The sequence below is a fragment of the Clytia hemisphaerica genome, unplaced genomic scaffold (assembly GCF_902728285.1).
Source record: "Clytia hemisphaerica strain Z4C2 unplaced genomic scaffold, Clytia hemisphaerica genome assembly, whole genome shotgun sequence".
NCBI lineage: Eukaryota > Metazoa > Cnidaria > Hydrozoa > Leptothecata > Clytiidae > Clytia > Clytia hemisphaerica.
The window spans coordinates 329,181-354,027 of record NW_027104378.1 but is presented as its reverse complement, the minus strand read 5'-3'; the positions used below and the strand labels follow the sequence as shown (position 1 = coordinate 354,027).

The following is a 24,847-nucleotide window of genomic DNA, read 5'->3' as shown; positions in this document are numbered from 1 at the left end:
AGATTTGAGGTTTAAGAGACTTTATAACTTAAACTAATTCTTAGATTTCGTAAATGAAAACCTATCATAAGATATTTTCTATAAATCAAATGCGCCTTTGCAATGTCTTCTGGCATTACATCACGGACCCAATAGCTGATTGGTTGTAAATGACGTAAAATCAGTCAATACGTCAATTACAACCAATCAGCTATTGGGTCCGTGGAAGAATTGCAATGGTGCATATCATGAATAAATCAAATCTCTCCTTACCATGCTTTGAGGAACGTTGTTAAGATACCATCTTGAATCACCGTTGACTGGTATAAAGAAGGTACTGGAGAACGTTGAGATTCTCGATAACGTTGAGAAACCTTGATGGAAAAAAAACAGAGGAAAATTTAGGAACTATTGATTCCAACACACTAGGAATGTAGAGATGGATTTCTCCCATGGCGCTCTAAATCATAACTTCAAAAATAGGCCTACTGGATTTTGACGTCAGATCACGTCTGCTAGGCCTTGGATTTAGAAAGCCATGATTTCTCCCAATTCATTGTCTCTATCCAGTCAGTAGACAAGAATTCACTTCCAGCTCTAGAAAGTGGTATTTGAGTCCTCGGGTTCCACATGGATCCGTAGCTCAATGGTAAAGCAAATATGCCCGCGAACGACATGGTCGAGAGATCGAGTCTCGTCAGAAGATAACATGAGAGCGATGTATTCACTTCATTGTAAAAGGGCAAAATTCATGAGAAAATATTATACTTTGCCTTTTTTATGAATGCATGTATCGTATAATTGCGATTCAAAATCGTAAATGATCAGTTAAAACGAGTTGAAAACGACAAAGTCAAACAAAATGGCCACATTCATGTTTTACCAATTCTCAATGAGTAGAGGTTACGGTAATAGGGTATTACCCTCTCATATCCACGAGCTCGATAATCACGAATCCACTTAAAAGGCTTTATGATAGACAGGATGTCGCGGTTAAGTGGCCCGGTAGTCTATGGCGATTCTCAGTTTTGAGTCATTACTTAGGCGGTCTGCAAAATAATGTGCCAGAATCTGGTTGTTTTTAGAAAGTAGAAAGTGTATGGCGATCTCATCAAGTACTTTTAGTCTGTTTCACTGGGCTAAGATTAAAAGATAAAAATTATCAAAAAAGCAATCAACGAAGAAAAGCAATCAACGAAGAAAATATCACTCACCAGTCTGACTACGGACAACTAGATAAGCATATCTGGGGCTGAATGTTGCGCTGATTCGATACCATTCCCCTGTTTTAAGGAGCGCATTGTTCCTTCCTGTGACGTCACCACTTCCCATATTGAAGGTCGTGTAAACATACCCTTGTTGAAGGTAAAGCCCAAATACACCAGACTTAAAAGTAGGAAAACAGTAATTGTAACAAGATTGTTTTAATAGGGGACAAACCCTTAGGACCCGTGACATCTTTTAAATGAGTTTTTCGCGAGGGTTTTTTTTGTTATTTTTACTATTTAGAATAAGTACTTATCAGGGCTTTGAATTAGTATTGTACAGAATAGATGGTTTCATTGGAGATTTAGTAAGTAGGTTCTCCTCGATTAGGCAAAAACTTGTGATTCGCAGGTAAGACGCAGGCAGGCGCTCTTCAAGTGCTTACTGACCTTCTGGGTGGCAGCAGGGTGTGTCACTAAATACCACAAGACGCCATTTAATGTGTGTGCCTTGACGTCAAATTGAACGGTGATGAACAGCTTATTGACGTATGAAGAGCTCGTCATTTCAAGAAAAGAATATCTGGAAAAATAATGATTAAGTAGTAAGTACAATGGACTCTCGTTAATTCGAGAATCTATTATTCAAATCTTTCTATAATTCGAACTAAATCACAAAAACCCACAGTATATTTGACATGGGCTATATGCCCTCCTGTAATGCCAAGTTTGAGTTAGAAATCGTCATTTTTGTTCTAACTCGTAGAAATTGGATTGTGCTTCATGGTCAAGCAAAAAAAAAAAAATTCAAAAGTGAGTCTTTCCAGCGAGATTTTAAGCCAAGAGGTCAAAAAATGCAAAAATTTGACAAAAATCCACTTTTTTGAGATTTTTACCATTTTTGACCGCATGTTTGGTCAATGAGTGATCCAATAACCTCCAAATTTGGCCATGTTTTACTTTGTTCTGTCCTTTAGCGAATTGATTTGAAGCTTTCGCCACAGGGCACCTTTCCATCATTCAGTCAGGTCCGCAGAGCGCAAAAGAAATTGGAGACTCTAAGCTATCCAACGAGCTATTCTAACTTCTTCTAGATCCGGAAATAAGCCTTTAAAATTTGAACTAGCGATTTTCTTAAAAAGAAAATTAGAAAAAAAGACCGTGGGTTCAGTTTCTTGGCGAGTGTTAACGTAATCCGAAAAATTATATATGAGCCAGGTAAGGCCATATAAGGCAAGTGCACTGTGACAATCAAAATGATAGAAGGTGCACTCTAGGGGTGTAAAAAATGATAAAAAGTTTTATGTACAAGATTTTGCCTTAAAATAAACAAAAAGTTTCAAGAAAATACACCGTAAAAATAGATTTTTTCGCCAAAATTCACTCAAATTTAGCAGCAATTTCTCTACACTGTAACAGGTCCGATTTTAAAGGCCTAATTTTTGGCCGTACATACGGTGGTCTCTTAATCGAGTGCACCCAAGGGTCTGAATCGCAAACCTCAACAAAACAATAGTTTTTTTAAAGACCAGCATTGTCTAGATTTGACAGTGAAGGCTCATGTGTAGACAATAGGTTTTCTATACGCTTTGAAAACAAAGAAAAATGACATAGAGTAGACGCTCTCTAATATTTATAGGATATAATAGAGCGCATGGAATACCTTATCGGCCCTTTTTACGCTGACCCTAATTTAACACCGGCCCCTTTTACGCCGGTCTTTATTACGCCACGAGCCCAAAAATAACGCCAATAAAGGCCGGTGTAAAAAAGGCCGATAAGGTAGTATAATCATAATTACGTTGCTGAAGCGCCTGTTTGGAAATTGATTGTAAATGGTAGCTCTGAAGCGATGTTTTGTAAAGTGTTGAATTTGTTGGTCATGGAGGATTGCATTTGATGAATTTCATTGTTAATGGTTGTAAATGAGTCTTGAATGTTGACAGCTTTCAAAATACTGGATGATTGTGATTGGATCTTGTTTTCTGCTGCTAAAACTGTTAAATGAAAGAAAGGAAAAGTTAAATACCTTATTACACAAATATTACTAGGCAAGTATTTAACGGCCTTGGAATCTGCACGATCTGAAATTAACACGAATTTTTCTGCTTTTTCAAGGAAACAGCGGCTGGTTCTAAATAAGGGGGTTTTATTAACACGAAACTTTTCAATTCATGTTTCCTAATAAAATGACTAGTAATATTCGTGTAATAAGGAACCATACACGCTCTTTAACATAATAAACTGCATTTATAGGCATAATATTTGGCACAAAAGGGAATTCCTTGCAGCAAAATTCTAAAACCACAAATAGTTTTTAAGTGCCAGTTTTAATTCTGAGTTTAAACCTATGACGTAAAACTTAAAAGAATTTAGGATCTGAAAATGATTTGCCAGCGCATGGGGTAGACTATATGTTATAGTCTAGGACGAATCACTATCTAAGAAAAAAGCCCAAAGCCGAAAATTCTTATACGGCTTTTTTGCCGAAAAGAGTTTACAGTAGGTAGAGTTTGCCAGTCTTTGAAACTCTCCCGCCGATTTTTTTTTCCGTATACCGTCATAACACCATACCGCCATAATTTCCCGCCTTTACTATCATTGCAACGGACGACAACATCGTCTACGTATGAGGGAATGGTAGATCCAACCGTCTCGAGAAAAAAGTAGTAATGCTGAAGATTGAATACTCCTACAGTATTACCAGAAGAGAATATATTGTAGAAAAACTCGAGAAAAGTCAGTTATAGTTATTAGAAATCTCTTTCTTTATTTTTTAACTGATTCTGGATTTTTGTTAGCCTTATTTTGTTCGAAAATGTTCTTAGCATTTTCTCCGTTTTTTATGTATTTTGTCAATTTTCCTAAGAAATTGGCTGTTTTTGAGTCCGCGAAGCCTTAAAATGTTCTTAACTTGTTCTTAACATTTTGGCCATCAAAGCCTTATGTCCTTATATAGTTAGGATAAAGCTATTATAAAACTGTGGCATAAAACTAAAAAAGCTAAGAACGATCCAAAGGCTCCAAACATTTTGAACTTTCTTATAGAAAAACGTGTACTATCGGAAGTGGATTTACGGATTTTAACATCCAAAGAGGCCAAGTTCAAGCTCGTCAAATATACTTTTTTTATAAATTATAGTGACTTTGCGAACCTTCCAGACATTTTTAGATATAAAGAAACCGAGACTGGCGGTACGTTTATGCACCGCCCGTGCGCACCGCCCGTTTTGTAATAAAATATTGAGAAAAAGCGAAGGTTTAATGGTTGGGAATCCAAAAACCTCGACGAAAAATTGGTTAAATACTCCTAGAACCAGAAGAGGTGTGTGGGATACACGGGGAGGCTGTTCAATTTCCTATTTTCATAACGTCCAACTTTCATTTTCTGTGGAATTTGAAATTCGATCTTAAAAGTCAACATGATGTGTCACTGTTGGTTTATTTTTGTATTTTCGATGCACAGATAAGACAAATCAATAAAAAGTGTTGCTTCTGTTTGTCTTGTGACTTGTAAATGCTCTAAATTTAAAGCTTGAGAATCAAAATTTTTTTGTTCGAAAATGGATTCAGCTGAGATTGATAGAACCAAAACAATCCAGGACTTGGTGGTTGAAAACCAAGAACTAAAGAATGAAATTGCAGAGCAGAAATATACATATGAACAGCAGATTCAAGCACTGAAAATGGAACATAAAATCAGTACATTTGTTTTGGAGAAAGAAAACCTGACAATGAAGCATGAAGTTGAATTACTAAAACTAAAAGTTCAATTCGGTCAAAATTCAAAGGACTCGGTTGGCTCGCCTGGTGATTTAGAAAAATGGGAACAGAAGATTGATAAGAAATTTGAAGAGCTTTGTGTACAATTGAATGACTCGATTGAAGAAACTAAACACTGTAAAAGCAGAAGCAAAGAAAAATCTTGAAACGGAAATTACAACCTTGAGCGAAAGATTGAAGGCGATTGAAGAAAATATGCAGCAAGCAAACTCGACTGCAAGTACAGTCTTAGTGGAGAGCCCACCAAAGAAAAGAGTACGAGTCGAGGAATTGGAAACAAGACTTGCTGATCTGACTACCGTTAATCTAGAAATTCAAGGATTGAAAACACGGGAGAAACAGAATGAACAAAAACTGACAGAAATAAAAAGAAAACTCGAGGAATCAAACTCTGGACAAAAAGAATGGGAAGGATTAAAAAGGAAAGAAGAAGAAAACGAGAAAGAAATCAAAGAATTGAAATCGGTCGTTGAAAAGCACACCGATGGATACTGCACAGGTGCTAAATGGGGTTTGGAGAGTTATAAACATGACATTTTACGGGGCTTAAAATTTGATAACTTTTACGCAGATTGGTACGATAATGTAAAACGTCGAGGTTGTGAAAGTGAATCCATTTTTTATGACTCAAAACTTATAATTGGAACAAAGGAGATTGATGAAGAATCAAAGGAGCTGACATTGCAAACTTTCGAATCTTCTAAACACTTTAATCCATGGGAAGGTTCTGAACCTTCTAATCAAATAAATGTAGAGCATTTACCAAAAACATATTGGAAAAAAATGACGTTTATTTTGCTACACCCATTCTCCATTAATCTACGCCGTCAATTTATACGTGGTTGTGAAGGTCGAAATAGCGCAGATTGGAAAATTTATAATATCACTCCGGATTTTTATAGTAAGAAATCTATCGTATTCGTTGGTATTGAAACTGGTTAAAAACACCCCTGTCTCAGTGACCCGGTGGCTTTTAAAATTACACCGGGGATAAAAAATTTTCTTTGGAAATCCAGTGGGGACTTTTCAAAGACAGAAAATACCAGTGGGGACACAGAATTAGAATAAAAATTTCAGTGGGGATTTCGAAATTTTCTTTTTTTTCCAAGTTTGTTGAAACAGTACAGTAAGTGTGATAAGCAAGCAATTTTATTTAAATCTTTATGTAATTATATGGATATGCATAATGCATAATAATATTTTTCTTTCCTCTCACCCAGTCTTGATTGGGTCAATGAGGCTCGTTAAGTTGAATTACTTATATATCATTTCCGCCCTAAGTTCATTTGGCCAAAATTTCCAAACATAGACCTTTCATCTTGAACAGGTAGAATAGCAACTATTTGCTAACATGACAGCTATAACAAGAAATAGACAAGCTGTATTGGAGTGTCTACTTTCCTAGGACAGTTGCCATATATATTTGATGAGATCAACGTCCTCGTGATCTCGGACATGAATTTTGTATACTATGATCCTAATGAGCATCCTGGCTCAATGGTACAAGATCAAGCAATCGACTCTCAATTTAATATTACCCAACTTTTTTCGGAATCAATTGTATTTGATTACGTTAACAGGGGCGTTTAGGATTTAAAAAGAGTGGTGTATCTCGGGTATTATGACGTAACGGCTACATAAGTGTCTAAGGAGGCGCCACCATGGTTGGGGCCGACGGGCCAGGAAATTTTTGAAAATAGGAACCTCTAGATTGGCTAAATATGGCCTCAAATTTCAAATTTTTGACAGTAAAAAAGCAGTATAGCAAGATTTCAGGGTCTTTTCAGAGTGGAAAAGGAAAATAATGGGTTTCCTAGTAGTTTAAAAATTTTTCATACTCAGGTCTAGAGTTCCTAAGCCAAGTTGCTTTTAGGCCATTTTGAGGCCTGAGCCCTTTAGCACTGCGTTGCTTATGAAATTAAAAACTTCACTTTTTGAATAAATAGGTATCTCAACAATAATAATGTACACATTTTCTATTAAAAAACATGAAAATATCACAAGCCTCACAAAGGGAGACTAGAGAGCCATGAAAATATACAAAAGAGAAAATTGTTAGAAATTTTGTGTATAATAATCTATTATATCAAAACCTCTGTGAGAGAAAAAAAAGTTATGTTGAAGCTTTTTTGAGTCAAAGTTGTTCATTTGTTTTGAATTAAATAAAAATCTATTATCAAGCTTTAATGAAGCTTATGGACATTTTTCAACAAAATTAAATATGAAATAAAATATAAAAACTAGAAAAACAGTAATATAATGCCTCTACATTCATTTCTCCTTATGTCACTTTCATTAAAATTCCAAGAGACACCAGCCAAAACATAAAATAATTCACAATAATTCCAAAAAAAATGAAAAACATTTCTCAGTCAAGCAAATGAATTCTTGGTACTTATTTTAAATCATAGCTTGGGTTTCTTTACATTGTGTATATGCATGTCAGGATGATAGCGGAACAGGAATATAATCCATCAAAAATGAATTTGAAACATATTCCCAAGTTAGTTCAAGAAATTTCACTTGATGTTTGAGCTCTGAGTTTGGGAAGAAGCACGTCAAATAGACCTTTTTTCAAAGAGGCCACCCTGTTGAATAATTATGTAGTCCAGCAGAAAAACAATGATAAAACCATGCATAATTATTACAATATGCATGATACAGTAATTATTCATGGCTCTATCATTGTTTTTATGGCTGGACTACATAATAATTCAACAGGACATCCTCTTTGAAAAAAGGTCTATTATCAATATCATTGACCGATTCATAATTTTGATAACAAAAATCACATTCATGGTCTTGAGAAGTCTGTTTACAATCTCTTTGATATCGAAACTATTTGACAGGTTCAGTATCGTATGCAATCAATTCAACAATTTTGTCTTTGTTGGTCACTAGATAGCCCTATCGTATGCTGTATTTTGCAGGCCACAAAGGTTTAAAACCACTTTAAACAGTTTTTTCTCGTGTCTCACATTCTAGACAGGCCTGTTCATAACAAAAAATCGAGATTTTCTAGCCTAGCTGAGCGCGTACTACTTAGGTAAAGAAATCTGTCAGTTTGTTTCGCTTAGCTTGCGAGCGTGCAAAATATATATTTATAGGTATTTCAAAATCAAAACAAATATGGTAGACAATCTAAATTGGATGTTAAAAAAAAATTGGCTGGCTGGATGAATTCAACTTCGAAGTTGCTTGACAATGAGTCTTAAAGATAAAGATTATCAGTTAAGAGTTAATCAAAGATAGAATAGCAATTAGCAGTTTTTTAACATAAGTTTTCAAACTAAAGTTTTGTATAAATTCTGTTGATGTTTTTGAGCATAGGCGGGTAGCGGGGTTTTCTCAAAATCTTCAAGTTTCAGTGGGGACTGGGGAGGAAATAAAAATTTTGAAGAGCTACTTAGTGGGGATCTAGAAAAATTAAAAGTTTTCAGTGGGGATTCCCCGGAGGCAAATTTAGCCTGTTTTTTCCCCGGGGACAAAATTTTGGACTTTTTTTCAGCGGGTGGGGGTGCCCAGCGGGTCTGTGACACGGGGGTTTTTAAAATCACTGACCTTTATCGACCGCCGAAGGCGGTTAATTTTCCGAGCTGTATACGGGTAAAAAAGTTGGATTCAAAATTTGTCAGAACTGTGCTATCCTTTTGAATATTTTAAAATTTGACTCGCCCATTCATGCCTATTCTGCACGTTTTGCAGAGTTTTGTCGGTTAAAGGTTTGAGCAGCTGAGACAAATTTGAGATATTTGTAGAATCGCTGGTTTTCTGAAATGTGTGGCGTTTTACTACGGAGATAAAAAAAGCATTTTTTCGGAGATAACGATGTTAATCACGAATAGATGAAAAACATGCTGTGGCGCCCCGCTAGGGAGATAAATGTTAAGTAAATAAAACAACTTAAAGTATTTATTAGCTTCTGATTTAAACCACAAGTGATTAAACAACTCAAAATATACTCACTGTTCTCGTCAAGTAACACAACTTAATTGACACAGTAGTTTAGCTTATACATGTACTTTTTTATAAGCATACAAAAGTCCGAAAACAGGCATAGAGACCCTTAGGTTCAAAGCTTAATAAGGCTGAAAAATGCTTGAGGGGATGCTTAGATCTGAAACACAAATTAAGGGAAATACTGGAAATCCGCAAAATTCCAGCCAAAATCAGGAAAAAAACATTTTTCGTAGGCTCAACTCAAGTAATGTTTGCCATATGCTTAATTTTTCCCCATATCTGAGCCTAGATATGCTTATAAGTGCAATGCTTATAAAAAAATATCCATATTTTCAAGTTAAATCACGCAAACGAGAGTGTCGAAGTGGATCATTGTCTAAACCGATGAATTCTTCATCAAATTTAAGGCGGTCGTTATCCAGTGATGTGAGCACTGTTCTAGTAGTATACCCTAGACCAAGTTTCTCAATCCCCGCCAAGAAAAATCTTTGATCGGAGTTTTTTCGAAAAGTGGTACCCTAATGGCGGCACTACTCAATAGCGGTGTAAATGTCCTAAATCGAGAGCGCTAGACATCCTTTCCCTCGAAAACTTTTGATCATGTAGCGCCGTTAGACGTTAATTTTTAACACTGCAATGGCTTCTTTACGGGTACCAGTTCAAAAAAGATTCCAAGCAAAGATGGTGGATATAGCTTGGTCCAGGGATATATAAAGCCTAAAAATATTCTTAACATGTTCTTATTTTCGCCATTTTTTTGAGTATCTTTGTCCGTTTTCCTAAGAAGTTCCGTGTCTTAGAGCCTTAAAATGTTCTTAACTTAAGGATGAGCCGACGCAAATGTTCTTATGTAAAAAAAACTCCTACCTTTAGCTTGTCCTTCGACAACCAATTTAGTGACATTCGAAGATGCAGTCATCAGATATTCATATTTCAAGGTCAGTTCGTCCACGGTTCGTAATAATGCTTGTGTTTCTTTTAAAACTTGCGTGGCCGAACGCACTGCATCTTTGACCATAATGTTGGCGGAATCTAAAGCGGCTTGAACCACTGTCGCTGTAACGGAAATTTTCAGTAGTTTATTTTTCAGTAGTTAATTTTTCAGTATTCAATTTTTATTTTCTAGTTTATATTTTGCCAATTGATTCTGTATAAATGATTGTTTAATATTTAGCAACAAAATGTTGTTAGTTTAAGTTAACTCTTTTACTATTACTCAAAAGGATTTCAAAATTTTGGCACAATCTGAGTTTTTGAGAATACGTCAAGCTCTTAAAGAACTAAAATTGTAAGGCATAAACCTCTAGAAAACGCTAAAATTCGAAACTTTTTCAAGGAATATTTTAGAATTTAAACCTTTAAATTGCTTACCGGCTGATGCTTCTTGAGTTAGTTCTAGTACACTTTTCTTCAAAACAGGGAAAAGTTGTTTAATCTCACTCCACGTGTAAAGCCCCGTGAAAGAAATTGGCCTGGCAATAAAATTCTCAGGGTGAAAAAATGAATAAAATCAATTTTGATTTTCGATTTGGAACCGACGTTCGTTTTTTTAATGATTTTGGGACTTTTGAGGGACACTTATGGTGGCACTCAGCAATATATCGACAATATATTGCCCGACAATATATTGTGTAGTGTATGTAGCCCTATAGCCGGCACTCATTTTGCCTAAATAACCCCCCCCCCCTGGGCACATTCGATTTGCAAATTACAACGAAGAAATATTATTATTATTGTTATTATTATAGGGCTTTTATAGATGATTAAGTAGACCCAGTTTCCTAAAGTACTTTCTAATTCGATGTAATTTTTTTTGGTGTCAAAAAACTACAGATTGACGTTTTTTTGTTATTGAATTATAATTAACGTCACTTTAAAGTCATTGCAGTACCAGTACTGTCACCTCAATGGAAGGTAAAACACGTGACCAACACGACCAACAAAGTGATCAAGTGGTGGGAGAAAGATTAGCAATGTTCATTGAGTTTAAAGCCCCAAAGGAGCTAGAGAGGAATCTTTAATCTTTCTTAAGCAAGAAAAAATAAATCCGTAACATGCTAACATTTACGCCGCATTTAAAATGGCGGATTGAATTGAACACTATCTTGGTTTTTCGCGCGACATATTTTTTTTAAATGTGGCGTTTGTGTGCAAACCACGCGGGTCACGCATAGCTTCAGCCCCCCTTACTTTGTGGGGGGGGGGGGCTAATAAATTTTGCCGTTAAAGTACTTCGGGCTAAAATTACCAAAATATTTGGGGGGACCTAGATGTTGGGGGGGGGGCTTAGATGTCTGACTGAGACTCAATACAAAATATAAAATATAAAAGCATAAGATTGGTAAAATTAAATTAATACAAGTAAATTATTTTTTATCAGTGTACTGTACTCGCATATATTTTTATTGACTTCTCTCTACGGGGGCGGGAGAACAATGTTTTTGTTTTAGTTTATCTTGGGACCTGAAGTGTTAGGGGACCTAGCACAAGGCAATTTTTTGGGGGGACCTTACTTTGTTGGGGGGAGCTAGAAAAGTGGCTGAAGCTATGCTCACGGGTTTTGGATGGGAAATAAATGGCTTAATTTCATTTCACATACAAGGGTTTCTAGACCCTTCAGGGCTTTGAAGTCAATGACAATGCTTTACTTAGCCGGTAACAAATTCTTCTTAGCTAAAATCGTAAAAACGCAAAGTTGGTTTCAAAATACAAAAAAACGCCACTGATGTTCGGTTGACACAGGGGAAGCCCCACATAATGGTACAACTTTTTACTGAGGATATCGATGGCGACGGTAAGCGAAGTCGACGCACGACGCAAAGCAAAGTCGATAGTTGACATCTCTATATCGCCTTTGCTCACTTTTTATCATTTTTGGTATTTTGGTGTTTCTACCGTCGTAGAGCAAAGTGGGGGCAATTTTGGCGACATGTCAACTATGATTTATACTGTCTCCTTCGACTTATCTCAAACACATAATTAACATAATCGCTATTAACCGAAAAGGTGGTACTTACATTTCAAGGTAATTGTCTTCTTCAAATAGCTTGCTCCACCTGCTTCCACTTTCGCCACTTGTGTAATCCAGGGAATATTTTCTCCTCTCTGCAAACGAAAACCTAACAAAATATACGAGCCTCGATGTCCGCTGAAAAATGGTGCTCGCCCACCCAGTTCTAATAATCGACTCATGACGTCATTTTTGTCAGCAGTTTGAATGCTTCCTTCGCCTTGCTTAACAATGATGATGATTTTTCCGGCTGAAAAAAAATAAATGAAAAAAAGGATATCTTGTTATTTATATGCTGATTCGAAATAATTTAGGTTGGAAAGATATTTAAAAGTTGATTAAATAATTAGTAGCTATTTCGATCTTCATGCGTCTAAAAGTTGTCTTCGAATAGACGATATCGGCTTTCCGAGTTCTCCCGAATGATTACCTATGATGCATTGCGCAAAAAAATTCACGGAAAGTCGATATCGTCCGTGAATCTTTTAGCACAATGCATCATGGGTAATCATTCGGGGAGAATTCGGAAAGCCGATATCTTCTATTGGTTAAAGATTCGAATTACAGAGAGTAATTTAAACTACTATACTTACTTATAACTTATAAAGGGACCAATATGTTAGTTCGAATTACAGAAAGATTCGCATAACAGATGTTCGAATTAGAGAGAGTGGACTGTACAATATTTTTCAGATAACTAGAAAACTTTACCAAGCCAAGTTATCAGTTAGGGGAAATAGCAATATACAGTTTACACTCTCTAATTCGACGTTCTATTAATTTCGGAATAGGGAGAGGAGACTGCTCACTATTCGATACACTTCAGTATTTGATAAAAATCCAAAAGTGAGGCAATAATAGACATCTACTCTCCAATTTCAAGACCACGAGAAAATCAAATCTAATGGAGCCAAAATTTCAAAGACCTAAAGAAGATAAAAAAATATTACTTGGTATTCTACTCAGATATGCACTGTAAGCTGAACTTGCTGAAATGTCAATATCCGTCCGAAATGTTTGGACACTTTCGATTCTGCCTGTCCGATAATCAATCAATAGGATTGTGTGTCCGTTAATGTTTGGATGGTATTCAATGTTGTTGATTTTTATGGAGGATTTTGGAGGAATGTGAATCCCATTGCTTCCAAAAGTCTCTGAGCGAATCTCCATTTCCATACCTAGTTTGAAATAGAATATCATTATTATTTATTAATTTCGCATAGCGAAAGTATTACGATAGCCTTTCGCGGCGGCGGTGTCCTCGGAAAAAAAATTAGAAAACGAAAGTGCTTGATACGGTGGACGAACTCACTAAATTTAATTTACAAATTACACGTTCGTATAACCACGGACGATTTTCGCGGGTTTTCTTTGGATTACGTCATATATCTTTGTGTCTTTAGCTCCACAGTTTTGATTTTTTCTATATTTTCTTATAAGCATATACTTTATAAGAATCAAATCAATAACTCTTGATAGACGGTAATATTCCTTTCGGTAATTAGTTCTTACAAAGTAAACAAGGGATGGCACACAATACGAGCTTACTTATTTTTCTTATATAAGCATATACTTTATAAGAATCAAATCAATAACTCTTTATAGACGGTAATATACCTTTCGGTAATTAGTTCTTACAAAGAAAACAAGGGATGGCGCACAATATGACCTTATTTATTTTTCTTATAAGCATTTACTTTATAAGAATCAGATCAATAACTCTTTATAGACGGTAAAATTACCTTTGTTTATTAGTTCTTAAAAATTAAACAACAGTTGTTCTTAAATTGGTCTCTTTTTTTAGCCATTTTAAGCCTCGTTGCTCTTGTAAAATTGTTTCATCAAGGCTTGATGTAAAGTAGATTTCAAATTGGCTTCAATCTCTACTTCTTGTTTTTCCTATGTAGTTTAAATTCTAGGCGAAATTTTCGACTTTAAGTCGTCTTGTTTTTATTTTGGGATGGACGAACCTTTCCCCGAGGAGGTACTTCTTAGGCAAAGATGGAAAGAGGAAAACAAAAATAATGTATTGTCAGCACAATATAACAATAGGGAGACACTTTCTTGATATGAAACAAGAACGTTAATGTAAAAATAAAACCTTTAATTTCCCTCGAATGATGCCATTAGCGAGTTTATGTATTTGCACTTTTGAGGACAGTAAAGTGACTGAAGTAATTTGAAAAAACCCGCACTTCTGACCCGCAAAATCGAGGACGGTAAAAGTGCTGATTTACCGTCGTCCTCAGCTGGTCAGGATCTAGTCAAATTAGAACCTTACCGTCTCCGTCACAGAAAAACACACATACTACATAAACTCTGTATTTTACAGACACGGAGGTAAGACACTGTCCTGATATGGAATATGGGACTGATATGTAATGGAGACACTTATGTAATAATAAAACCTACCGGCATATGTGACGTTTCGTTTTCGAACTTGCATCAGGTAATATTGAGCTGCTAACAAAGCTTCATTTGCTCGTGCCGAAAATGTACTGACTGAAATTCCCTTCAACTAAAATTGAAGAATAAGATCAAAATTTTTGTAAAAAGGCTTTCAATAAATGATAATAGAGAAGTAACCTTTTTTCTAATTTAAAACTCCAATTAACCCATTAGATAACATCACTCCCTAACTTCAAACTTTTGCACTCAAGGTAATCGACCTACCGTAGCTGTAGCCCTTAACAGTACGTTTTCAGGCTTCCAAAAGTGCACTGTAAGGGTTGAAATTAAAGAAAGTGCACTTTTAGGGTGTAAAAACTGAGAAAAACCAAAGTTTTTTTGGTAGCATTTTGGCAAAATCTGACGATTTTTTGCCTTCAAATTTCAAGACAATGCATCGTAAGGGTTGATTTTCTTGCCCAAATTTATTCAAATTAGGCTAAATTTTTCTGATGACCTTAATTCTCCCTGCACATACGGTAGTTTTCAGATCGAGTGCCACCCCCTGGCAACTTACTATAGTTTGAATGGCTTGTACAGATTGGTTAGCAGTCATTGCGGACAACATGGATGAATTAATCAAACGATAAATTTGGTTGTATGTATTGACTGCTGCAACAGCTCGTGAAGATAAACTCTTTGCTTGCGTGAACGAACTGAAAATGAAAGAGACAGAATTAAAATATCAAACTTAAGCTAGTTTGATTCAGTCACTAGGATTAAATATTTAAATCACGGGTTGCAAAATTATATCAATGTAGCCAAAACATGTGATTACTCGAAAAAGTTCACGTAATTTTACTCCCATGTTACTCGCTTTACAACTTACAGCTGATAACTTTATTAGTCTCAATAAATTTGAACCAATCAGAAATAAATGTCATGTAACAAGCACATAAAGATTTCGAGTAAAAAGCGTAATATGACTTTCATTTTGCAACCTGTGTGTTCGAATACTAAATCTAAAGCTAGTTTGATTCAGTCACTAGGATTAATTGAACAATCTTGTACCCATTCCTAATCTCTTTTTCGATCGAAGCGGAGATTAGCTCTAGATGCCTCTGGACTTTTATCAAATGTATGACGTGATCAAGTAATGTTTGAAAAGCTAAAAGATTGGAGGGGAAATACTAAGACCATGTTCGCACGTAACGGTTCCGTTTCGCTCCGAGACGAAATGAAGCCATTCTATTGGTTAGAAGTGAATTAAAACTTCAATTTAACCAATAGAATGTCTTCATTTCATTCCGGAACGAAATGGAACCGTTACGTGCGAACATGGTCTAACCCTGGTAAAAATTCTTGATAAGATCTGAAAAGATCGTTGAAGATCTTTCAAGATCTTTAACAAGTAAGAATCTTATAAAATCTTTGTAAGATCTTACAACGATTCTTAGGCAATCTTGAAAATTTCTTCCAACAAAAAGATCTTTAAAGATCTTGTAAAGAAATCGCTAAGAATTGTCAAGATTCTTCCCGCGTATTTATAGTAAGATAATTATTATTTCTTATTAAGTTCTTAAGTAGAATCTTACGAAATCTTAAGCCATTAAATATTTTAAGATTCTTTGCGTAACTTGTAAAGTTTTATAAAGAGACTTCCAAATCTTTACTAACTATTATGTGCAAAGAAGCTTTAGGATTCTTAGTGGTTCTTATCAAGTTTGGGTTAAGAATCTTAAAACACGTGAATTTCGGTTAAGATGTTTTTCATAAGAGGGAGTCTTAGACGCAAGGAGAGCAATCTCTAAGGATAGTATTTACGAAGCAGTTTTTGGTCAGCTTCGAAATACGATAAGTGGTTTTTCTTTTGTGTGTTTGTTATCATTGACTGTATTAATGAAATAGTTGATTAATGGGAAGTATTCACGAGGTCATCAGTTGAATGCTGTCACTCGAGCGAAGCTTTCGGCCCTAAAATTCAATAACTGAACGGGGATAGTAGTATGATTTCGTCAGCGACCGTAGTGCAGTGGTAGAGCATCCGTCTACGGTGCACAAGGTTGTGGGTTCACCCCCCCGGTCATACCAAGGATTTCCAAAATGGTGCTTGATGCCTCTCTGCTTGATGCTCAGCAATTAAGAGAAGGATTAAGGGTAAGTGGAGCAATCCCTCCCCTACCTTCAGGTAGAAAGCTATCGAAAGAGGAGCCTTCGGGTAACGTCCGACTTACTTTTACTTAAGATTCCGTCAAGATCTTGAATCACTGTAAGGGACAAGAATCCTATTCAAAACTTATAAAAGAGTCTAGTATCAGATCGTTAAAGATCTTGAAAGATCTTGGCACGTTCGTAGTAAGAAACTGAAAAAGAATAAGCAAAGTTTCTTGATAAGATCTTTTCAAGAACTTTTCAAGAATTTTTACCAGGGAAAGGCCGGTCTCCACGTCATAAAAATGTAGCGCGCGCTCGAAAAAAAGTTTAACACATTTCATCTTTTTTCAGATCGCGCCGATAGCGTGGAAGCTTTGCTCGAAAAAGTGCGATCGAGGCGCGTGCAAGTGGAGACCGGCCTTAAGCCGCAGTGAAATATAAGATTGCCTCTCAATTCCATTCTCCGCAGTTGAAATTCAACAAGCTAGATGCTGAATGGACCTACCTGATGATGAAGTTAGATAGCAATGCGAGGAGAAAAAAATCAGTCAGAAAATATATCGTTTAGCGAAAATGCATAACGCAATAAATTCATCATTGATTGTTGATGGGGGGAGAGGGAAGGGTTGTAGGGAAAAATTAATAGAAAGTTCTGGTCGCAAAAATCAGTTTTATTGACAATTGAATCATGCTTGATGGTGAGCATTTTTATCAATAATGTTTTTGTGTGAAGAACATAGAAATACAAGGAAAACATATAATGAAAATCTGCAAAGACGGCGATTTCCGGCATTTTCAACCGGAAAAAATCGAACTCGGCCATGTTTTGAGCATTGCAAATACGCATCTTTCTGCAAAAAATCAGAAAAAGCTAAAGATGAAAATTCGAGAAAATGTAAAAAAAAACGGTTTTCCGGCATATTTCTGGCATTTTCGGCCGGGAAAAAATATTTTTCGAAAATCGGGCTCCGTCACATTTTAGGTATTGTCATTTTGCATCAGTGTGCAAAATTTCATGAAAAAATATAAAGTACAGCTCGAGAAATTCAAGAAATACCGTTTTTCTCGGCGAAAAATAGGCTGTTTCCGGCGATTTTTAAAGTTCCCCTTCAAAATCACTTTTATTGACAATTAAACCATGCTTGATGGTGGGCATTGCTATCAATAATGTTTTTGTTGAAAAACAACGAATATAAGGAAAAAGTCCGACGAAAATCTGCAAAAACGGCGATTTCCGGGATATTTCCGGCATTTTCAGCCGGAATAGAATTTTTCTCAAAAAATCGGACTAGGCCATGTTTTAGACATGTTAATATACGCATCTTTGTGCAAAAAATCAAAAAAACTAATGATGAAATCTCGAGAAAATGCCAAAAAACCGGTTTTTCCGCATATTTCCGGCATTTTCGGCCGGAAAAGTACGTTAATTGAAAATCAGGCTCTGTCATATTTTAGGTATTCCATTTTGCATCAGTGTGCAAAATTTCATGAAAAAATAAAAAAGGTACAGCTCGAGAAATTCAAGAAATCCGTTTTTCCGGCGAAAATAGGCTGTTCCGTTTCGGCGATTTTTAGAAAGTTCCGGCTTCAAAAATCACTTTTATTGACAATTAAACCATGCTTGATGGTGGGCATTGCTACAAATAATGTTTTTGTGTGAAAAAACAACGAAATAATAAGGAAAAAGTCCATGAAAATCTGCAAAAACGGCGATTTCCGGTATTTCCGGCATTTTCAGCCGGAATAGAATTTTTCTCAAAAATCGGACTAATCCATGTTTTAGGCATTGCTAATACGCATCTTTGTGCAAAAAATCAGAAAAAACTAATGATGAAATCTCGAGAAAATGCCAAAAAACCGGTTTTTCCGGCATATTTCCGGCATTTTCGACCGGAAATGAATTTTTTTCGAAAATCGGGCTCCGTCACATTTTGGGCATTACCATTTTGCATCTTTGTGCCAAAAGTTAGGAAAAACTAATGAGCCAATCCCGAGAAAAGCTAGTAACGAACGGACGAACGAACGGACGAACGAACAGAGGTTAATTTATAGGACCTACAGCCCACCGGGGTAGGTCCAAAAATAGTTTCCCTATTTTTTACAGGTCATGCCAATCTCAAGATAACTACTCTATGTCGAAAGTTCTAACCGCTGTACTTTAAACTTCAGTTGAAATTTCTCACCTTTTGAGTAATTGAGCTTCTGATTGCAATTGATTTGCTTTTTCAACTGCCTTAGCATGTGTTGAATTGGTTTCTTTCAGTAATCGTTGCACAAAATCAATTTGCTGACTAAGCATATTTTGAAGATCTTCAATACCATTTTCACCAGGTCCTGGAAACGTCGCAAGCCACCTTTGTGAATAACCCTGGATAAAACGTAGAAAATGAGTACCAAAAAGTAGAATTTAACCTTTCCAGCGCGTAACATTTTTCGTCGAAAAATGTGAACATTTCCAACTTTTTGAATGTTGGGGATGGTTCTCATGGTGAAGTTTAACTTGTGTTTGTAACCTGCCGTGAAGCAAGTGTAGGCTTCTTAAGAGGCGATTTTGGCGATCTCCGACAATAACTCAATTTCGCCGATCCAGGTGCTGATCTTCTCAGTGACAAACTCATCGCGGTAGTCGTCTGAACCGATGGCAGCTCCGTGCTGTTTTTTTCCTTCGGTAGTGATGTGGATGTTTGTGTCTTTGAATTCTTTTTGGGCTTGTTCAAGATGTTGTGGTTTGACGATGATCCAAGTTTTGTCTGCGCGCTGGAAGTAGCCATATTTGGGCCCCAGCGAAGTATCGTATCCCACATTCGGGTAGCTTATGCCCCAAGGCCCCAAAAAAACAAAAACGTCAATTATTTCCACGGGAAAGTGGGTTTTTAAATTTAAGTTTTCGCTTTTCAGGCGAATTTTTAGGCACAGTTCAGAATGAAGGGTAAGTATTTTGTGTAGCTTTATTCAAAAATTTATTTACAGGGTTTGAGTTAAAAATACAGGATATATTTCATTTTATTTTATTACCTGAGGCTTTAAAGGGTAGGTGTTCTGTGTTGCTCCATTCAAAATAATAGGTAGAATTTTATTCATATCAATGACAGCTTCACCCATAAAATCATCATCATTTTCATCATCTCCGTCAAAGACTTGAATAACAAGTTGTGTTTCTCGCATCTGTTCCAAACGAATGAAAAATGAATAGGTACCACCTATGGGCCATTGCCAAGTTGGATCCAATGTAGCTGGAAAAGGAATTGTTGGTTAAAAGTTAACATATTCTACAGATAAACAGACGACCGTTAAAATTTCTTTTGGCGTTTATTGAACTACAATCATGGTCGTAATATTTGAGAAAAAAGGGAAATTCCTACGAAATCTTATAACCACAAACGATTTGGAAGCGTTCTAAATTAGGTTGGAAGGGTAGATTTTATCTCTGAGTTTTAACGCTGAGTTTTTTAGAGCTTAGGATCTAAGGATCCAAAAGTTCAAGATTGGTCCAATAATGCTCAGAATATAGCCTGGAAGTCTATAAACCCCTCCCGAATTGAAATACTCGAATAAATTTATCAATTAGCCCAAAAGCGACTTTCTTGCCCGAACTCCAAATTTCGAAAAATGAGGAGATATTTTAAATTAAGATCACGTAAAACAGCAAACAATTTGGATAATCACGCATCCCTTTGAAAAAGTCCCGCATCACGGCTCAAAAATCGTTCAAATCACGTTTTGACCTCTGATCACGCAATCACGCTAAAAAAAGTCCCTATCACTAAAACCGCTTCATCTAACATTCTTAGCAAACAATCGGTAGTTTTAGTTTCAAAAATATTTGGCTAGCTTTTCCTTTTTTATTAGGAAAGAAACTTTGGCAGGAACTTAATTTGGCGGATTTGGTGGAATTCCACCAAATTAAGTTCCCGCCAAATTTTATTTTTTCGTCATCCGCCAAGTTAAATTCCCGCCAAATTTAAATTGCTCTATTTATTCCCCCAACTGTGTGCGATTTCAGGCTTTAAAACAGGTTTCTCCTTTTTTAATGGCGTTTTTTGGACAAAAATGTCCTTCATCCGTCAAATTAAATTCCAGCAAAATTAAAATTTTCAAGTTAACCGCCAAATTAAATTCCCTCTAAAAAGCTTTTTCGGTCATTCGCCAAATTAAATTCCCGCCAAAATCTCTTCCTTTAAAATAGAATAATTACCGATTCCCCCCTTTGGCGTTCGAGATACAGACACATAACTGTAATTTAACAGCTTGGAGGGAACTTACAAATCTCTGGTGATGACTGGAAAGGTCCCTGGTTGAACCACTTTGGATGAATCGACAGTTTGAAATAAGGGTCAGCCTTGCGTGACGGAAGATCGCGTGCGGCCAAGGAATATCCACGTAACACGTTGACACGCAGGATTTTGTTTTGTGGGTTGTACTCTAAAAACATGACCTCAACACCACCAACAATTTTCACCGTGCTTTGAAATGCATGCTATGAATAATAAGAGAATAAATTAGCACATTCGAACGAACGCACCGCACTAGGCTCGATTTCAGTATATTTCCCAACTTTTCGAAGAAGTCCCCAGGCGTCAAAATTTTTAAAAATGAACGAAAAATGCCCTCAGGTATTCACCCAAGGATAAGTGCAATCTAAATTTCAACACAATATTTCGATAAAATGTATTGTGATTGTAAATACCTCATAAAGACCATGAGTAAGTTTATAGAGTTTCATGTTATCTTTGAGAAGCAGATCAACCGCTTGTGATTCGTTTTGAATTGAGGATATGAAATCTCGTTGTGCGTCCACGTGTTCCTGTAAAAAAAAGAAAAAGATGAAGCAATACAACTTTTCGACCGTAGCCGCCAATTGCCGCGAGGGCAATTTTTTGTCTATTTTGCCACCCTAAAACCGTCTCAGTCTTTTTTTTCGCGCCTAAAGACATATTAAAAAAAATTGCAAAAAAGGGATTGGGTCGAGTTTAGGGTGGTAAATTAAATAATAAAGTGGTACGCGCCTGACTGCGCGACTACGGTCGAAAAGGTATATTTTTGGTTCACACTGACATACATAGCCCAAAATGCTGTCTGTAAAAATTACCCAATACCTATGGAAATTTATTATGCTGCGTAAAGCTTTTTTCACATACACGTAAAGTTTTACTTTAGACTTTACGGATAATCGTTCGTAAGGCTGTCTTTTGGGAATTCCCCCGACATTATTGTGACGAAGGGAAGTTAGGCGATTGGGGTCACCCTTTAGTTATTGAGGGGACCTCTCAGATCACTTATCTGTTCCTTCGATCAGGGTATCCCTTATTGGGGATAAGTCTATGGACACGTAGTAAAGGTACGCTAATAGATTTCAATCAACATCAATTCTGTTTTTCCAATTAAGCAATAAATATCAAATAAGCGTAACATAAATAACATCAAATAATTTAGTAACTCTGGCATGTAATTAACGATAGTCTCTGTTCAAGTCCTTCTCCTTCAAGTTCTCCTTTTCAAGTCCTTTTCCTTCGACTTCCCCTTTTCAAGTCCCTGAAGTCCTTCTCCTTTAAGTTCTCCTTTTCAAGTCTTCTTCCTTCGAGCCCTTCCTTCCAAGTCTTCTTCCTTCGAGCTCTTTCTCCCAAGTCCCTGATTTCTTTCCTTTTCTCGCTCATGTTTGCTCGCCCTATTCAGGGGTCTGGGCTCGAGGGCCTGAGCCCCACTCTATTGATTTCTATTCATCTTTCAGTTCATTAATATCGTGTTGGCTCAGTTCCAGTCTCTGCTTGCATTATTCATCAATGATTAGTTTACTAGCTTCACATTATGTAGAGTTTTTGTTGATTAAGAAGGTCTTACGTGACTTTTCCTTCCGTTCAAAACTTTTTGAGCGTAAGCAAACTCTACATAAGGCCTTAAAACACTACGTAAGCTTTGGGAAATTCCCCGTTCTCTAGGTCGTAAGTAAAGTTTTACGTGCATGTGAAAAAAGCTTGATACGTGCGACAGCGTTCCCGCCACAGCTTTCAAAATTCCAAATCTGAGGAGATTTAAGGAGAAATTTGGGAAAAATCAAGAAAAATGAGGAGACTTGAGGAGCAAAACCAAATTTAAGGAGATTTGAGGAGCTGTGAGAGCCCTGGTGCGATAAGTGAGCCCCTAATGAGCCATTAGAAAGATAAGAAAGATAAGAGGGTGTAACATATTTTGGTAGTGTTCATTTCAGGAACTCGGATAATTTAGCCTGGCCTCGTTAATAAAGGGCGCATTCCAGACAAAGTCAAAATCAATTTCCACTAGTTGCGTTAAAGGCCCAATTCGTCATAATACACGCTTTTTTTATAAGAATACACTTTATAAGAATGACCATGATGAAAATGGCCAAAATTAAGAATATGCTAAGAATATCACCATCATGGAATTTTGCTACTCAAGTTAGGAATGCCATTTTAGAGCATTATCAATAATAAATTGTCAATTACCCCCAAGTAAGGCTCACTCCTTTCACAAAAATGCCATTTTATGCTTAAGAAATATGTACTAAATGTTAAATCTAGTCTTAACCTAAGCATGCTGTAAGAATATTTTAGGATAATTTTCTCAAAAAAGAGAATTCTTATAAAAAAGCGTGTAAAGAATGCAGTACCTTGGTTTGGTCCAGAAGCAGTTTTACATCATCTCCTTTCTTGTGAACATTTTCAATCTCCATCAAGAAGGACGCCATGGACGCCGCCCATATTCTCTCTTTAGTTTGAAAGTACGCCTCACTTTGCGCAAGAGCTCCAAGGTAAGCCGAAGCTACTGTTGCTTGGTATTGAACCTTAAAAAGAAAGATATAGTAGAATCTCTTCGATAATTGAAAAATTAAAACACAGCTTCTTATCATTGTTAGCCTGTACCACCCCGCCCACGGGCGTTCTTAACATTTTGAAAAACTTGTTCTACGAAAAGATGCCGCAGACACGGAATGTTGCCTAACCGTAACAAACCGAACTTCGCGTTATCTTTTCAGTCAGCGAAGAAAAGTTTGGCACAGGCTATATCATTTTGGACCCTTCTACCAACTTTTCCCCCACTTCACATAACTCACATGAATGAAAAATTAGTATTGTGAAAACGAGAGGTTTAAAATTTGACTGTTTGCAAAAATTTGCCAATCAAAACGTCGAAAAGACCTGTCAATCACACAAGTTATTGCGAAAGTTCCCTCCTTTATCATCCGTCTTCAGCGATTTGATTGGTACAGCTTCATCCAAGATCCTAGATGATTGCCATGATTTTTTATATCCACTGAATGTGCGTTGAATAGCGCTGCTGTTTGTCGTCACAGTGCAATATTCATACACTGTGATACTAACGATGGGAACGAAGCACATACAGTAGACTCCTGGCTATACGAACTTGCACTTATTCGAATGAGTCAGTTATTCGAATTGAGATGGCGTTCCCCTTGGATCTGCTTACCCAACTCAGGCACTCTCGGTTGTTCGAACTTTTCAGTTATTTGAAGCGATTTCTATTCCCCTTGGGGTCAATTATAGGCTAAATCACCCTCAGTTATTCGAATTTTCCATATCGGGAAATCGTCAAGTGAAACATTTTTTTTCTTTAAAAAATCAGGTTTCAACATTCATGGATTTACACTCATCAATCAATTTCTTTGCGTTTAATACGCTCAACTGAACCACAATACCTCATTACTTTATCTTATTAAGGTTAAATTGTAATCCGGAGTTAAAACAAATTTTTCAGTTATTCGAACTCTTACCCCCCCCCCCTTGGAGCTTCGAAACTGGGACACATATGAAAACCGACCATTTGGGAAGATATTCGTATCTCAACAATTTAAGCCTACCTCTTTTCCTATACTGGTTACATTTCCCAGCAAAGTATTGGAAGCCGTCAAATCATCGTCAATGGTTTGTTGATAGAATTCAAACTTGAATGTAGGAACGTCTTGCACATAAGTGTAACCTTTCTTCACAACATCTGAGGCTAGTGACGTCAAATTCATTAGATGGGAAAAGAATACATCACGAGCTATCTCTTGTGCCTCTGCAAAAATAGGAAAAACGAATTGATTGTCAATAAAGCTAAAGCTAAATCTCGATAGTTCTGTTTAGAATATTCGTGATTGATTGGTTAATTTCTGTCTTGTTTTGTTGTTCTTGTTGAAAAGGCACTCTTAGGTGCCAAATAAACGACTGTTTGTTAATTTATCGATTTTTTCCGACCCCTGGACCTTATTAGGACCCTCTGTTTATAAATTTTATTAAATATTTCCAGTTGTCAAATTGTCCCTTAGGCAGACTTTAGTCTATAATTACCTTATTTGGGGGGGGGGAGTTAGATAAGTCCCCTCGTTTATTTATTATTTGAAGATTTTTCC

The 24,847-nt window shown here is 36.5% G+C and overlaps 1 protein-coding gene across 1 annotated transcript in view; it reads right to left on the bottom strand.

The window, feature by feature from the left end:
- Positions 1-24,847, bottom strand: part of LOC136819084 (laminin subunit alpha-1-like) — an 80,166-nt gene that overhangs the window by 11,520 nt on the left and 43,799 nt on the right. Inside the window, exons 24-40 of the mRNA XM_067075252.1 lie at positions 24,314-24,513; positions 23,105-23,278; positions 21,167-21,283; positions 20,743-20,956; positions 19,495-19,712; positions 18,663-18,847; positions 14,903-15,041; positions 14,350-14,455; positions 12,888-13,115; positions 11,945-12,187; positions 11,576-11,600; positions 10,299-10,399; positions 9,795-9,983; positions 2,986-3,181; positions 1,635-1,767; positions 1,194-1,365; positions 253-353 (exon numbers count right to left, since the gene is read on the bottom strand). Coding sequence (XP_066931353.1) covers positions 253-353; positions 1,194-1,365; positions 1,635-1,767; positions 2,986-3,181; positions 9,795-9,983; positions 10,299-10,399; positions 11,576-11,600; positions 11,945-12,187; positions 12,888-13,115; positions 14,350-14,455; positions 14,903-15,041; positions 18,663-18,847; positions 19,495-19,712; positions 20,743-20,956; positions 21,167-21,283; positions 23,105-23,278; positions 24,314-24,513 — 2,741 coding nt within the window. The remainder of the gene's footprint in view (positions 1-252; positions 354-1,193; positions 1,366-1,634; positions 1,768-2,985; positions 3,182-9,794; positions 9,984-10,298; positions 10,400-11,575; positions 11,601-11,944; positions 12,188-12,887; positions 13,116-14,349; positions 14,456-14,902; positions 15,042-18,662; positions 18,848-19,494; positions 19,713-20,742; positions 20,957-21,166; positions 21,284-23,104; positions 23,279-24,313; positions 24,514-24,847) is intronic.